We start from the raw sequence: 16,235 nt of genomic DNA, 5'->3' as shown, positions 1-16,235 counted from the left end.
TCGGGTTGGCCGGGATCCAATGACTGTTTGCAGAATATGGAATCGGTGGGTTCAGGACGGTAATACTAAACGCCGTGCTGGATCCCAACGGCCTCGTATCATTAGCAGTCCAGATGACAGGCAACTTACCCGCATGGCTGCAACGGATCGTGCAGCCTCGTCTCGATCCCTGAGTCATCAGATGGGGACGTTTGCAAGACAACAACCATCTGCACGAACAGTTCGACGACGTTTGCAGCAGCATGGACTATGAGCTAGGAGATCGTGGCTGCAGTTACCCTTAACGCTGCATCACAGACAGGAGCGCCTACGATGGTGTACTCAACGACGGACCTGGGTGCACGAATGACAAAACGTTATTTTTTCGGATGAATCCAGGTTCTGTTTAGAGCATCATGATGGTCGCATCCGTGTTTGGCGACATCGCGGTGAACGCACATTGCAAGCGTGTATTCGTCATCGCCATACTGGCGTATCACCCGGCGTGATGGTATGGGGTGCCATCGGTTACACGTCTCGGTCACCTCTTGTTCGCATTGACGGCACTTTGAACAGTGGACGTTACATTTCAGATGTGTTACGACCCGTGGCTCTACCCTTCATTCGATTCCTGCGAAACCCTACATTTCAGCAGGATGATGCACGACCACATGTTGCAGGTCCTGTATGGGCCTTTCTGGATACAGAAAATGTACGACTGCTGCCCTGGCCAGCACATTCTCCAGATCTCTCACCCACTGAAAACGTCTGGTCAATGGTGGCCGAGCAACTGGCTCGTCACAATACGCCAGTCAGTACACTTGATGAACTGTGGTATCGCGTTCAAGCTGCATGGGCAGCTGTACCTGTACACGCCATCCAAGCTGTGTTCGACTCAATGCCCAGGCGTGTCAAGGCCGTTATTACGACCACAGGTGGTTGTCCTGGCTACTGATTTCTCAGGATCTATGTACCCAAATTTCGCGAAAATGTAATCACATGAGCCGGCCGGTGTGGCCGTGCGGTTCTAAGCGCTTCAGTTTGGAACCGCGTGACCGCTACGGTCGCAGGTTCGAATCCTGCCTCGGGCATGGATGTGTGTGATGTCCTTAGGTTAGTTAGGTTTAAGTAGTTCTAAGTTCTAGGGGACTGATGACCTCAGCAGTTAAGTCCCATAGTGCTCAGAGTCATTTTGTAATCCATGTCAGTTCTAGTATAATATATTTGTCCAAGGAATACCCGTTTATCATCTGCATTTCTTCTTGGTGTAGCAGTTTTAATGGCCAGAAGTGTAAAATAAGTTTGGACACTTGACGGCTGAAAGGTGTTTTATTTGACATCCTGATCGAACAGCAGAGTCCCACAACCATCTATGAAAAGATGGACATACACATCAGATTTAGGTTTCCATGATTTCCCTAAATCGCTCCAGGCAAAGGCCGGGATGGTTTCTTTGAAATGGCATTGTTGATTTCCTTCCCCATCTTTCATACAATGCGGGCTTGTGCTCCGACGACGTCGATGTCAATGGGACGTTAAACTCAATCTTCTTTCCTTCCAGTATTTAAGAGAGTGCGAATTTTTTCCTGTGTTTTTCGAGCTCCGTGCCGTAATCGGTAAAACGGAACCCTTATAGGACCTCTTTGTTGTCCGTCCTTCTGTCTGACTGTCTGTCTGTCTGACTGTTAATAATCCTCCTCCTCAGGAAAAGGTAGTCGTGTCAGGTTGAAATTTATGTCGCATACAAAGACGTACAGTCCCTCGGCGTTGTAAAAAGTTGAAGCTTTTAAGTCAAAGCAGTCAAAAGATACGGCCATCTATGTTACAGATTTTGATACTCTCAAACATGGGGCATTTTGTATAATAGAGAAAGAGTACACTTTGTGCCCACATTGTTGAGGTAAGTAAGGCGAGAAGAATGGACTCGAGCAGGAGCTTACGGCGTCGCTGAGCAGGTGATGCTGTTTAGGCAGGCTGCAGTACTCACCGGACTTGCCGACTCTCGCGCTGCCCAGCACCACGACCCGGATGCGGTTGAGGTTGGTCATGGCGCGCCGACTCGCTCGGTTACCCAGAGCCTCCTCGCATCACCACACGGGCACCGCCTGCGGCACACACCACACACACGTTGATGTTAATGCAACGGCCCGTCTCCGCCTCTACAGGGTAACGCCTCTCCGGCACGGAGGATTATCCGGATGAGGCGTCTCGACTAACAGCGGTGCGTTGCAGCACAATGCGGCCGTTGTTAGTCGTAATGTAATTGCTTCGGTCCTTACCTTTCACCTGCCCAGGCTGGCCGTGAACTCTGACGAAGGAACCTGGTGTAGGGGATCGAAGAGAACAATCAACAACCTCCTACACAGCGCAAACAGTGGCAATCACGAAGGCTGTCATGTACTCTTTAAGACTGTACAGTGAGAATATTTTCATTATTTCTGTCAAAGGGCAGGCACTGGAAAAACAAAGCAGTAAATTTGTTATCGACATAGTCTGCGAAGGACTGCTGTCGAAGGAATAAATATATTAATCTGCATTCAACAAAATCCGACGTGGGCATCTGTGTGACTAAAGTGTAGGCTAGGTGGGAATCTAATACACTGAAGCGCCAAAGAAATTCGTATAGGAATACCTATTCAAATACAGAGATATTTAAACAGGCAGAATACGACGCTGCGGTCGGCAACGCCTGTATAAGACAAGTGTCTGGCGCAGTTGTTGGATCGGTTACTGCTGCTACAATGGTAGGTTATCAGGATTTCAGTGAGTTTGAACGTGGTGATATAGTAGCCGCACGAGCGATGGGACACAGCATCTCCGAGGTAGCGATGAAGTGGGGATTTTCCCGTATAACCATTTCACGAGTGTATCGCGAATATCAGAAATCCAGTAAAACATCAAATCTCCGACATCGCTACGGCCGGAAAAAGACCTGCAAGGATGGGACCAACTACGACTGAAGAGAATCGTTCAACGTGACAGAAGTGCAACACTTCCGCAAATTCCTGCATATTTAGCTGCCATGCCATCAAAAAGTGTCAGCGTGCGAACCATTCAACGAAATATCATCGATACGGGCTTTCGGAGCCGAAGGACCATTCGTGTGCCGTTGATGACTGCACGACACAAAGCTTTACTCCTCGCTGAGCCCGTCAACACTGACATTGGACTGTTGATGTCGGGAAACATGGTGCCTGGTAGGATGAGCCTCGCTTCAAATTGTATCTAGCGGATGGACGTGTACGGTTATGGAGACAACCTTATGAATTCATGGACCCTGCATGTCAACAGGAGGCTGTTCAAGCTAGTGGAGGCTCTGTAACGGTGTGGGACATGTGCAGGTGGAGTGATATGGGACCCTGCAGTCTAGATACGACTCTGACTGGTGACACATAAGTAAGCAGCCTGTCTGATCACCTCCATCTGCTCATGACCATTGTGCATTGTGATGGACTTCGCCAATTCCAGCAGGACAATACAACACCCCACACGTTCAGAATTGCTACAGAGTGGCTTCAATAACACTCTCCTGAGTTTAAACATTTCCTTGACCTCCAAACTCCTCAGACATGAACATTATCGAGCATATCTGGGATGCCTTGCAACGTGCTGTTCAGAAGAGATCTCCAGCCTCTCCTACTCTTACTGATTTATGGACAGCTCTGCTGGGATCATGGTGTCAGTTCGCTCCAGCAATACTTCAGACATTAGTCGAGTCCATGCCACGTCGTGTTGCGGCACTTCTGCGTGTCTCGGGATATTACGCAGGTGTAGCAGTTTCTTTGGCTCTTCAATGTATATCTGGAGCTTACCTTGATATTCAGTCACCATGCACTGACTTCTTAAATCAATTAAAAGTCAGTTCCCAGAGGGGAAGAGATATCGTAAGCATAAAACATAAAAAAGGTAAATGTTATGGTTCGGTTCAACCCCAGAGACTTCACTTACCTTCGATTCACAACATGTCGGTACAGCGCAGAGCTGTAGGAGAGGACAAAAATATGGAAACACTAGAAATACATTAAGATGCGTAATATGGTGTAGGCAGTTGGAATTCGAAACAGCTTCTAATTGTCTTGGAATGAATAAATACAAACCCTTACGGTTTTCAAGTAAATTTTACATCGTTTTCCTCTACAATAGTGGAGATGGGTAACAATAATGCACCCTTCTCTCCAAAGTACACCACAAAGGCTAGTTAATATTTACACCTGGTGACTTTTGTGGCCAGGGGAGGTACAAAAATTTATCCTCATTCTCAAAAAGCCAGTTTGAGAAGATGCGAGCTGTGTGAAAATGGGTCCTGTCCCCTTGGAACACAGTATCACTATTGGGATACGAACACTGTGCCATGGGATCGACCGGATCAGCCAACCTGGTCACGTAGTCCTTGGCAGTAATGAGTCCTTCGAGAGTACCTTTAGAGCCAATGGAATACCACGGTAAGGCGGCGCAAACCGTAAACGAATACTCACCATTGGGATGTGAACTCGGTCAGAATGTGGAAACGATGTGAAATTAGACTTTGTTCCGCAGTTACATATGTCAGATTTTATGCCTTCGGCACCACGTTTTCCCGTTACAGTTTCCGTGGAAGATAGCGGGCTTTTATTGAGTGCTCCTATTACATTTGCTGGGATGTATATCAATTACACCGCACATGCTGGATAATAGTGAAATTATGATTACAATGAGTACTTTTATATGGCCAATACGCAATTAAAATGGAAGTTGGCAGGTGGATACTAACTACAATACTACCCATACAGCCGCAAGCCACAATCCAACATCACACTACGGAAATAAAAGGTAACTTACGCTCCCCCTGAAGATGATCCTGAAACTCTCGAAAACTAGTTTATGGGAATAAACAAATATTTTAAAAAGTTACTAGTCGCAGTGGTCTGCATAAAAAGTTTTTATGCAGTCTGTTATTTTTCACGCTAATTTCGTGAATCTACAGTGGAGTGCGATGCCACTTGCATGTTGTTATAAATGAACCAAGAAAAAAGGAAATAGAATTTGTGTTTATTTGGAATATAATAAGATTTTCTCCTCCATATAGAATCCAAGTATCATCTGTTGAACCGATCATCGTGTAACGTCTAACACCTAAAAAACACGCCCGATAGAATTCTAGAGTTTCATCCGGAGTATTCTAACTTAGCCTGGTGACATGGGAATCTATGCCGATGGTTGTTCCTTGGCGTCTGGAAAGTGTGCTCGAAAGGAGAAACGGTGGCGTGCTGCCTGATAAAACAGGATATCTGACTGATAAAACTGGATCATATTTAATCAAAAAGTAATTAATTTCGAAACCCTTATTGGGTTTGAATCGGCACTAAATTGCTCTTAAAATCTGGAGATTCTTAATAGTATTTTTCTGTATCGAATCTGATTGGCAGAAAATTATTATTGGCTTACAAGTAACCTGCACTACTCAAACATAATGTACAGTCTGTTAACATACATATTTTTGCTCTAAATATAGCAAAATAATATGGAAGCGGACAATCTGTGATATTCTAAATAACAGAAAGAAATGAAATGTAAGTTATTATTTTGTGGCCATACGGAAATAATAAAGATGTTAAAGAACCGCAAATTAAACACACCTACCAGTGACATCCACTACTATTGACTGCAGCGTTCCTTGATACTTTACTGTGTGGTACGTAATATACACTCCTGGAAATGGAAAAAAGAACACATTGACACCGGTGTGTCAGACCCACCATACTTGCTCCGGACACTGCGAGAGGGCTGTACAAGCAATGATCACACGCACGGCACAGCGGACACACCAGGAACCGCGGTGTTGGCCGTCGAATGGCGCTAGCTGCGCAGCATTTGTGCACCGCCGCCGTCAGTGTCAGCCAGTTTGCCGTGGCATACGGAGCTCCATCGCAGTCTTTAACACTGGTAGTATGCCGCGACAACGTGGACGTGAACCGTATGTGCAGTTGACGGACTTTGAGCGAGGGCGTATAGTGGGCATGCGGGAGGCCGGGTGGACGTACCGCCGAATTGCTCAACACGTGGGGCGTGAGGTCTCCACAGTACATCGATGTTGTCGCCAGTGGTCGGCGGAAGGTGCACGTGCCCGTCGACCTGGGACCGGACCGCAGCGACGCACGGATGCACGCCAAGACCGTAGGATCCTACGCAGTGCCGTAGGGGACCGCACCGCCACTTCCCAGCAAATTAGGGACACTGTTGCTCCTGGGGTATCGGCGAGGACCGTTCGCAACCGTCTCCATGAAGCTGGGCTACGGTCCCGCACACCGTTAGGCCGTCTTCCGCTCACGCCCCAACATCGTGCAGCCCGCCTCCAGTGGTGTCGCGACAGGCGTGAACGGAGGGACGAATGGAGACGTGTCGTCTTCAGCGATGAGAGTCGCTTCTGCCTTGGTGCCAATGATGGTCGTATGCGTGTTTGGCGCCGTGCAGGTGAGCGCCACAATCAGGACTGCATACGACCGAGGCACACAGGGCCAACACCCGGCATCATGGTGTGGGGAGCGATCTCCTACACTGGCCGTACACCACTGGTGATCGTCGAGGGGACACTGAATAGTGCACGGTACATCCAAACCGTCATCGAACCCATCGTTCTACCATTCCTAGACCGGCAAGGGAACTTGCTGTTCCAACAGGACAATGCACGTCCGCATGTATCCCGTGCCACCCAACGTGCTCTAGAAGGTGTAAGTCAACTACCCTGGCCAGGAAGATCTCCGGATCTGTCCCCCATTGAGCATGTTTGGGACTGGATGAAGCGTCGTCTCACGCGGTCTGCACGTCCAGCACGAACGCTGGTCCAACTGAGGCGCCAGGTGGAAATGGCATGGCAAGCCGTTCCACAGGACTACATCCAGCATCTCTACGATCGTCTCCATGGGAGAATAGCAGCCTGCATTGCTGCGAAAGGTGGATATACACTGTACTAGTGCCGACATTGTGCATGCTCTGTTGCCTGTGTCTATGTGCCTGTGGTTCTGTCAGTGTGATCATGTGATGTATCTGACCCCAGGAATGTGTCAATAAAGTTTCCCCTTCCTGGGACAATGAATTCACGGTGTTCTTATTTCAATTTCCAGGAGTGTAGTATAACTTTACACTGATATCTCCAGTTATAAACATTTTGTAAATAGCTATCTCCAAAAGTTGAAGGCTGTATTACCAAACATGTGAACAGTAAATGTGTGTTCTCTTTTTCTTTTCTTTAATGGGGTTTTGACACCTCTGACTTCTTTTGTTCTTCATATTACGTTACGCTAGAAGTCATAGTATGATATTTATACTCTCATCAAATTTGATATTAATTTGGTATTAAGATTTGCAATATTTCAAACAGTAAATCATGCCAATTATTTGACTTTGATAAGATTGTGTCACTTAAAAACACATGTAAGTCATTGTAAATGCTACTTATCGTGTGTGTTCACATTGCCGCACTAACACTAAAGTGTTTTCTGTTTGTGGGGTGTGATACATTTAGTAGCTGATTACATGTGATTGATCGTGATCAAAGCTTTGAAACTGGCCCCTCGCGAGCGTATTAAGAACAAATGTTTTCACTAAGTACTGTGTCCGTACGTATCACAAATTGATATGCCTGATAGGTTTTTGTAATAAGGTGTGTACACTGTTAACTAGAATAGCACACTTGGATATCACACTTTTGGGGTGACTTCTCGCTTCTCTACTGGATGTGCTCACTTTTCGGACTCTATAGAGAGTGTGCAAAATAACACCGAACCCGGTTTCTGTGGGGAGACTCACATACATTGTCCTCTCCCTCCCTACGTGCTTTTGTGCGTGTGAATTTCTCATTTTGTTTACTTTTCTTCAGCACCACTAGTTCATCATTTTTTATCGCTGCCTCATTTCCCTGCGGTTTTTGAGTTAGTTGACCTCAGTCTTAGGTGTGCTGTCTCATCTGTAACGACTTCGGTTAACCTCTTTATTTCATCATTACCATTCTTAAAATGTCGTTTTCCTGTGCACCTCAGTACATAGGAGGCCTTCAAGTAATATTCCGCAGGGCCTGTGACCGCGTCGTATGTGATAACGGCCACTAAGGAAGGTTTAAAAAATGGTTCAAATGGCTCTGAGCACTATGGGACTTAACATCTGTGATCATCAGTCCCCTAGAACTTAGAACTACTTAAACCTAACTAACCTAAGGACATCACACACATCCATGCCCGAGGCAGGATTCGAACCTGCGACCGTAGCAGTCGTGCGGCTCCGGACTGAGCGCCTAGAACCGCGAGACCACCGCGGCCGGCCACTAAGGAAGGGACACTAAGTTACGATAGAACCTTCCGCCGGATTCTCCCATAGCAAACAATAAAATTTAACATTAAATATTTCCAGCAATAAGCATCTGCAATCCCTCCACCCTGGTTGTTGTCGCACAACACGCTTTCAAACAATGGATGTACATAAACGAGTTATAATAACCACAAATAGTCGCACTGGTCAAGGCTGCCTGCAATAAAATCCAATACGTCGGAATTTTTTCACATATGATGCTGTCACACACTGACGAATTTTACTAAAACTTCAGTAGATTTTCAGACATGCTTCTTTCGTTCCCGCTAATTTTGCACTTGTGGGGAAGGAAGGAAGGAAGGAAGATTGGATTTAACGTCCTGTCAACATCGAGGTCATTAGAGACGTGGCACAAGCTCGGATTGTGCCAAGAATAGGGAAGGAAATCAACCGTGCGCTTTCAAAGGAACTGTGGTGTGTGTACTGTAAGACCTTCGGTACACGCAACATCAGATTATTTGACTTGTCGCTCTAACGAAGTAGGCGAGTGTCAGCAATATGTCTCGTGGTCTTATCGTGGCGTGTTTAGCTTCTGCCGTTAGGTCAGACGATAGAAATGCCACTTGCACGCTTAGAGTAGCAGATTGACGGTGACCAACTTTAAACAGAACTTGATTAATTTTCACACACATTTATTAAAATAATAACAATCATAAACCTTACTTAACTTGATTCTTGATGCTACTTACAATTGACAATCTGAAGTTCCTTTGGTCTTGGTACGTTAATCTTATTCTCACATATCTCTGATACTTGACAAAGTGTCTATTCATTTATCTTCATGGCTATGTACAGGAATATGGTAATCTTGTTAGGCGCAGACTGAAACTTGACTATAGACTGGTACGGACTAATGCAGACTGACTAATCGGAGGTCTGTACAATCGTTATAATACCTCACACGTTCAGATATCACTGCGCGAGTGTGATCCGCGAGGAGAAAAGGTTCTACGTTAGCAGCAATCTCACTGGCTGCGTTACATATTAATACGCGGATCGGCGGAAGCAGAATTTGGTCCGTCTCTAGGCAGCGCCATCTCGTAGCGCGGAGACGGACGAGCGCCGCGCTTGCGCTGTTGTGCTTAGCGAGGCGCGCTCTAGTGGGGAAGTTGTGTATTCGCTGACTACGCGGAACTGTATACACAACAGGAACCATGGAGGCATTTGCTTGGAACGATGTGGGAAAATCACGAAAAATCTAAATATGGATGGCCGGACGCGAATCTGAACCGTCTTTCTCCCGAATGCGAGTCCACTGCGCCAGCTCGCTCGGTTTTGGCGGTGGTACGTGGGTTGTGGACTGTGGTCCGTAATAACGTGTAACATCCTCACATTTGATCGTTTTCACGGGGTCACATGCGTGCGCGCGTGGCTCCTCGAACGATTGCTTTCCACGCTACGCAACGCACCGCATTCCCATTGTCATGCGAGGCCATGTGTCGCCGCGCCGCTATCAACGTCACCGGCGACCCGGTTGTCCATACTGCGTGCCGCGGCTGGACGCCGACGCACCCCAGGATACGGCAGGTCTGCTGTCACAACGCTTGCTCACAATAGCTGTCGCAACAGGCAAGGAAGCCACTGACTTCTGTGGATGAAGCAACAAATATGAAACTACACTGGGTGGACAACGATATGGAATAAATGTTATATTCCGATTTCCAGACTCTGTCCTCTGATTTTAGCTAGTCAGAGGCCAGAAGAGGTCGAGGCTGTGCCATGGACATAAATTGCGACAAAAAGTCTCGTATGCGGCCTGCGAGCAAAATACAAATGAAGAGCACTTCTTCCATTACTGCTGAATGGGTCGCTTGAAATGTGCAGATCACTGCTTGTACAACAAATTGTATTTGACGCGTTCTGGGCGTACCCAATCTTCAGACGTCATTTAAAATGTCTTCATACGAAGTATAGTGTCACATGCACACGCCCTGAACATCAGTGCTCACCGCTAGTTGTGTTGTTGGTATGAATCGATTTAGTTTTCTGTTTGAGTGTTTTCTCAAAAATATGAGTCAGTCAGTTTTCAGATTTTCGGAGAGAAGCAATTCAATATTTCTCCTTTTTTTTTTTTTTTTTTTTTTTTTTGAAGAACCTGATTAACAATTCCTTCTGTTACTTTCTCGCTAGTTAGTTTAAGTGCCTGTATCATAAGACCAGTGTTAATCTATCAGAAAAACACTTCCATGGTCCTAGAGAAAACCGTGGAGCAGGGATTGAAATACTTGTGCAACAAATATTTAGAACTTTGGATTAAGTCCTACGCTGAGATGAATAGGATGACAGAGGAGAAAAAATCGTGTCGTTGCGAATCAAACCAGTCAGAATACTGATGTAAATGAAACAGGCTGTGACGTTTGAACAATGGGGACAAATTTACAGGGGAACATTCCACAAAGTAAAAGGGAAGAGTCGCCTATAATGTATATATTTCAGGAATTGTGTGGTTTCCACACAAGAGACTGTTGTATTCACGAGTTGCAGCACCCTTTACTGTTGAATCCAAGTGGGCGTCACGCTTCTATCCGCTGCCAGAGGGGGGGAGGTGACTTGGAATGTCATCATGAAGTGTGCGTATGACACTTCATGTAGCAAACCTCACTTTTCCCAGCAAAGAGAAGGATTTGTCGTGCAAATATGTCGTGCGAAATGTGCAGTTGTACCTCGCCTGTTGCATGTCGTGTAAGGACAGAGCTGCCAGAGGTTGAGAAGGAAGTAAGGTTGTGGGAAACAATACCGCCAGCGCGTTTTCCATTTGAATGAACCGTAAACTGTAGTGCATGGTATGAATGATATGAAGCGGCCTTTATGATGGAAACGAAGACATTATTTGTTCCTTATACTTTCTGAGATTGTCTCCCATAGTTCTTCCGCATTCCTGGCTACCATCCAATTTAGGTATACAAGCAACGAAAGCAGTCATACTGTATCTCCGTAAGCTAACTGTGATTGCCAAATGTCTCTTGCTAACAGCATGTCAGAGTATCCTTAGAGCTCATAGAAGGTAAATTTGGTATTTTTTACGCTTTCAGAGGGTCAGATTAATGTGCAGAGAAAATACGTGGCTTTCGATTACCGTTTTGATAAATCTGAATGGAATTTTCCCGAAAAATGAGCTCATACACCAAATAAATAACAAAAAATCTTTCGTTAGGCCACTCAGAGGAAGAAAGGCTTGCTGCACGATAATGATATTTTCGAAGATGGAAAGCATTACACTCGCTCAGAGATTCTAAAACAAGACTAATTGCTTCTGAGCGCTGCTAAAGCAAAAAAATCAATAAAAGGCGGAGAAAAAATCCAAAGTATTTCTACATTTACTACATAGCTAATTGCGTATAAAGTAAAACGTAAGGAAGGGCAGACAATTTTACGTACCACCACGGATAGGTGATACGTTAGGAGTTTCTAACCTGGAGAAAGGAAATAAAAGATTAGATAAAGAAATACTTTTGCTGCAGATCACAGTTGACTGGGCAATTCAGTGGCTTAGTATTTACGGAAATTTATACGTATAGCGAAAGGTTACAATGTACTACAAAAGGAAAACATGAAATTTTATGTCCATAATGACGCAAGTTAAGAGTAAATAAGAGATCAATTCCGTATGATTCAGCTATGACACAGTTTAACCAACACTGTCGATGAGGTATCAACAGGGTTTACATAGTTTAACTGTAAGGGGGTAACTGAGCTACATGACTGTGGCCCTTTCGCACAAAAGTTCAGAATCAATCGCGCTAAGACAGTGCATCAAACTGTAAATTCCGCCCTTTCAGAGTTCTCCCATTTATTGGCTCTTTGCATCTATGATTTCAATTTCACAATATCATTTTGCATTTCAAAATTGTTACGACGGTCTCTTTATTGCTATAGATTGCTTGAAATTCTGTTTGGTCTGCTGTATATTATTATTATTGCTGTTGTTATGTCATATGAGGCCGGCCGGAGTGGCCGAGCGCTTCTAGGCGTTACAGTCTGAAACCGCGTGACCGCTACGGTCGCAGGTTCGAATCCTGCCTCGGGCAAGGATGTGTGTGATGTCCTTAGGTTAGTTAGGTTTACGTAGTTCTAAGTTCTAGGGGACTGATGACCTCAGACATAAAGTCCCATAGTGCTCAGAGCCATTTGAACCATTTTGTCATATGAGAATTGGAGGGAAGACTGTTTGCTGTTGCATCTTCTGAAAAATGCCATAAATGTGGCAGCCGAAGTTTATCGCAGCGCTCAAAGCATCTCGGGGCTGCGATTAAGAGGGTCGGTAACTATCCGTTGGCGCTAAGCATAACCGTTATAAATTAGAGTTGCTTTAGAACTCGGCAGCACGCAGTTTCAAATCCTAATCCAACCATCCAAAGTTTGGTTTTCCCTGGTTTCCCTAAATCACCCAAGACAAATTTCGCGATGATCTCTTTGAAAAAGACATGGCCGATTTCCCTCCTCATCCGTGCGACAATCCGATCTTATGCTCCATTTGTAATGACCTCGATGTCAAGGAAGGAAAATTGGGTTTAGCGTCCCGTTGACATAGAGGTCATTAGAGACGGACCAGAAGCTTGGATTGTATCAAGGATGGGGAAGGAAATCGGCCGTGTCTTTGCAAGGGATCCATCCCCGCATTTGCCTGTAACGATTTAGGGAAATCCTGGGAAACGTAAATCTCGATGGACGGACGCAGGCTCGAACCGTCATCCTCCCGAATGCGACCTCGATGTCGACGGGACATTGAACCCTAATCTTGTTTCCTTCCTTCATGTATCATTTCATGAATTTATGATAAAGGTGCGCGATGGAATCCTGCCCGAAAAAATTTTTAGTTAGTTTTCTTATCTTTGAGACCGTCAAACTTACGAAGAAATCTCAGTACGCTACCTTGAGATTGAATGTCACGTCATCCATCATTTCACTAGTTAAGTACAAGGCGAGACCTTTCGCAGTTGATGTCTTCACAACTTCTGTTGTTGACCCAGTCCAACTAGTTTACAGCGCCCGAAGGTAACCTCAGATAGATTGATTGATGAGAGGGTAACCTGTAGATGCCCTGCGGAACAAATGGTACATTGAAACGTTGACACTCGCATGACTTAACTTGCCCGTCATCTTCTCAAAGGACGATTGAAATGATCCCTGGGTCTGAAGAGAATTTTACCGAGGGAACAGTACTGCTAGGTACCTCGTTGTGATAATAGTGCTAACATCGTTATTTCTAGTGCCGTTTCTTCCAACTTCCATTCTCTAATAAAGTCCAGAAAATAAGAACACGGCTTATATTACAAAAAAATATATGACTGTGCGATTCCTTGTAAGTTTAGTATTGTTTTCTTGATCCAACTCTTCTTGAAGTTCTGCAAGTAATTACCTTACATAGCTTTCCAGAGAGGAAAAACTTTGTCACTTTCAGAGTGGCACATATGAGGTGATACGTATATCTACGAAGCAGTGTTGAAACCAGCCCATTCCATAATAGGTAAGAAGCAGAAACCGTTTCAAAGAGCAGGACGATGCCTTTTATCTTCTAATATTCAGTAAAGCCCTACTCGTCAGTTAGAGTAGGATTTATCACTTGCGTCTTCTGTGTTCTCTGCCTGAATGAGACAGAGCTACAGGACAGACAAGTGGCATTCAAAGATACGTGACCTCGAAACTTCGGATCCTAGTAAGTTTTCACAGAACCTTTTCCTCTCCTCAACTCTGCAGACATCTGTATGATAACAGTATATCTGCTACTATAGCGGAGTGTGCGCTGATATGAAACTTCCTGCAGAGTGAAAATTTCATTCTGGAAACATCCCCCAGGCTGTGTGTCCGCAATATCCTTTCTTCCTGAAGTGCTAGTTCTGCAAGGTTCGCAGGAGAGCTTCTGTGAAGTTTGCAAGGTAGGAAACCGGGTACTGGCGGAATTAAAGCTGTGAGGACGGGGCGTGAGTAGTGCTTCGGTAGCTCAGATGATAGAGCATTTGTCCGCGAAAGGCAACGGTCCCGAGTTCGATTCTCGGTCTGGCACACAGTTTACATCTGCTAGGATGTTTCATATCAGCGCACACTCCGCTCCAGAGTGAAAATTTCATTCTCTATATTGTAAATAACTCGAAAAAAAAGGGATTTTCGGACATACGTTTACAAGAACCTTTTCTCTTGTATCGCTGTAAGGAGCGTATCCCCAAAGTATTTCTGAAACACACTGCATATCGAGAAAAGTGGCGGATCTAGAACAGAACCTTGTCGTACTTTCAATTTATGTGATTCCTGACAAATTCAGATCTTCTCAGTATTTGTTGGTACTGGCAGAAATGCTTCATTTTGGTTTTTGACGGCCATTTGACTACTGATTCTCTAAAGCAAGACTCTGAGTTCCTAACCAATATTTTACTCTGCCATAAACGTCTTGTACAAACTAAGGAATTTATTAAGGTCAACCCACAGATGTCTCGAACAAGGAGCTGTCAGAACCAACTCAGTCCTGTTTTAAGTATTATCTAGAGCAGGGCTTCCCAAACTGTGTTCGGCGGGACAGTGGTGCTCCACGAGACGTAAGTGCTCCGGGAAAAACTATTAATAACACGGTGCTTTTTCCAACGATACTAATTACTTTTTTAAATTTTATTATGGTTTCTGAGTTACTAAGGCAACGGCCTTGCCGCAGTGGATACGTCGGTTCCCGTGAGATCATCATGGCTGACCATCCAACCGCCATGCGATGTTGCCATTTTTCGGGGTGCACTCAGCCTCGTGATGCCAGTTGAGGAGCTACTAGGCCGAATAGTTGCGGCTTCGGTGAAGAATACCATCACAACGACCGGGAGAGCTGTGTGCTGACCCCACGCCCCTTCTATCCACATCCTCCACTGAGGATGACACGGCGGTCGGATGGCTCCGGTAGGCCACTCGTGGTCTGAAGACGGAGTGCTTTTTTCTGAGCTACTAATTATGATTTGAAATTGAAGTTATCACTGAATAAAACAAGTTTTTATCGTTTCTTAAAATTTTAATAATTTTCAAAATAAACAAGGTTTTCCATCGCAGTGAAAGGATTCTCAAAGTGTTCCGTCAGAGGAAATGTTGGGGAACCCCTGGCCCAGACCATGGGGTTGTCAGACTAGCTGTGACGGGCAACAGGCCGGTCCGAGCACACGCCGCGTGCTGCTGTGGAAAAGCGCGCCTCGTCACTCGCAGTCGGCCAGCTGACGGCTGTTCAGGAGGCTGTAAGGCAGCCAGCGGATTCCTCCGGCTGCGCCTAACAGCTGTCTGATGGCGAAAGCAGCCACGCGAGCATCCTCGCCCAGCGGAACACGGCGCCAGGACAATCGCTGTCAGCGCGCGGCCGGAATAACAAGCAGCCGCACGCTCGTCTCCCCCTCCGAGGACACCAGCACTCCGTCCCACCGAAGTGCTTCACACGTACACCATTCCGGGTAAACGTATAGCTTCCCTAAAACTTACTCCTATGCAGGATAAAACACCGGGTACATTATTGGGAGACCATAACTACGGAGATTCTGGAAACTAGGGAAGAACATTAAAGTGTTATAGATGATAGTAGTTGACGGAAAGTCATCGAGTAAAACAGAAGTGATTTCAGGCGTTCCCCAAGGTAGTGTCATAGGCTTCGCTGTTCCTTATCTGTTGTTGTGGTCTTCAGTCCTGAGACTGGTTTGATGCAGCTCTCCATGCTACCCTATCCTGTGCAAGCTTCTTCGTCTCCCACTACTTACTGCATCCTAAATACTTCTGAATCCGCTTATTGTATTCATCTCTTGGTCTCCCTCTACGATTTTTACCCTCCACGCTGCCCTCGAATGCTAAATTTGTGATCCCTTGATGCCTCAGAACATGTCCTACCAACCGGTCCCTTCTTCTTATCAAGTTGTGCCACAAACTCCTCTTCTCCCCAATTCTATTCAATACCTCCTCATTAG

At 45.6% G+C, this 16,235-nt stretch overlaps 1 protein-coding gene across 2 annotated transcripts in view; it reads right to left on the bottom strand.

Annotated features, from left to right (window-relative positions):
- LOC126416730 (ras-related and estrogen-regulated growth inhibitor-like) overlaps positions 1–16,235 on the bottom strand; it is a 605,084-nt gene that overhangs the window by 564,341 nt on the left and 24,508 nt on the right. For both annotated transcript variants that reach the window (XM_050084555.1, XM_050084564.1), the window contains exon 2: positions 1,967–2,084. In XM_050084555.1, coding sequence (XP_049940512.1) covers positions 1,967–2,027 — 61 coding nt within the window. In that variant the 5' untranslated portion in view covers positions 2,028–2,084. The remainder of the gene's footprint in view (positions 1–1,966; positions 2,085–16,235) is intronic.

This window comes from Schistocerca serialis, chromosome 1, assembly GCF_023864345.2.
Source record: "Schistocerca serialis cubense isolate TAMUIC-IGC-003099 chromosome 1, iqSchSeri2.2, whole genome shotgun sequence".
Lineage (NCBI taxonomy): Eukaryota > Metazoa > Arthropoda > Insecta > Orthoptera > Acrididae > Schistocerca > Schistocerca serialis.
The sequence above is the reverse complement of the archived record's forward strand: the minus strand, read 5'-3'. Positions and strand labels throughout refer to the sequence as shown.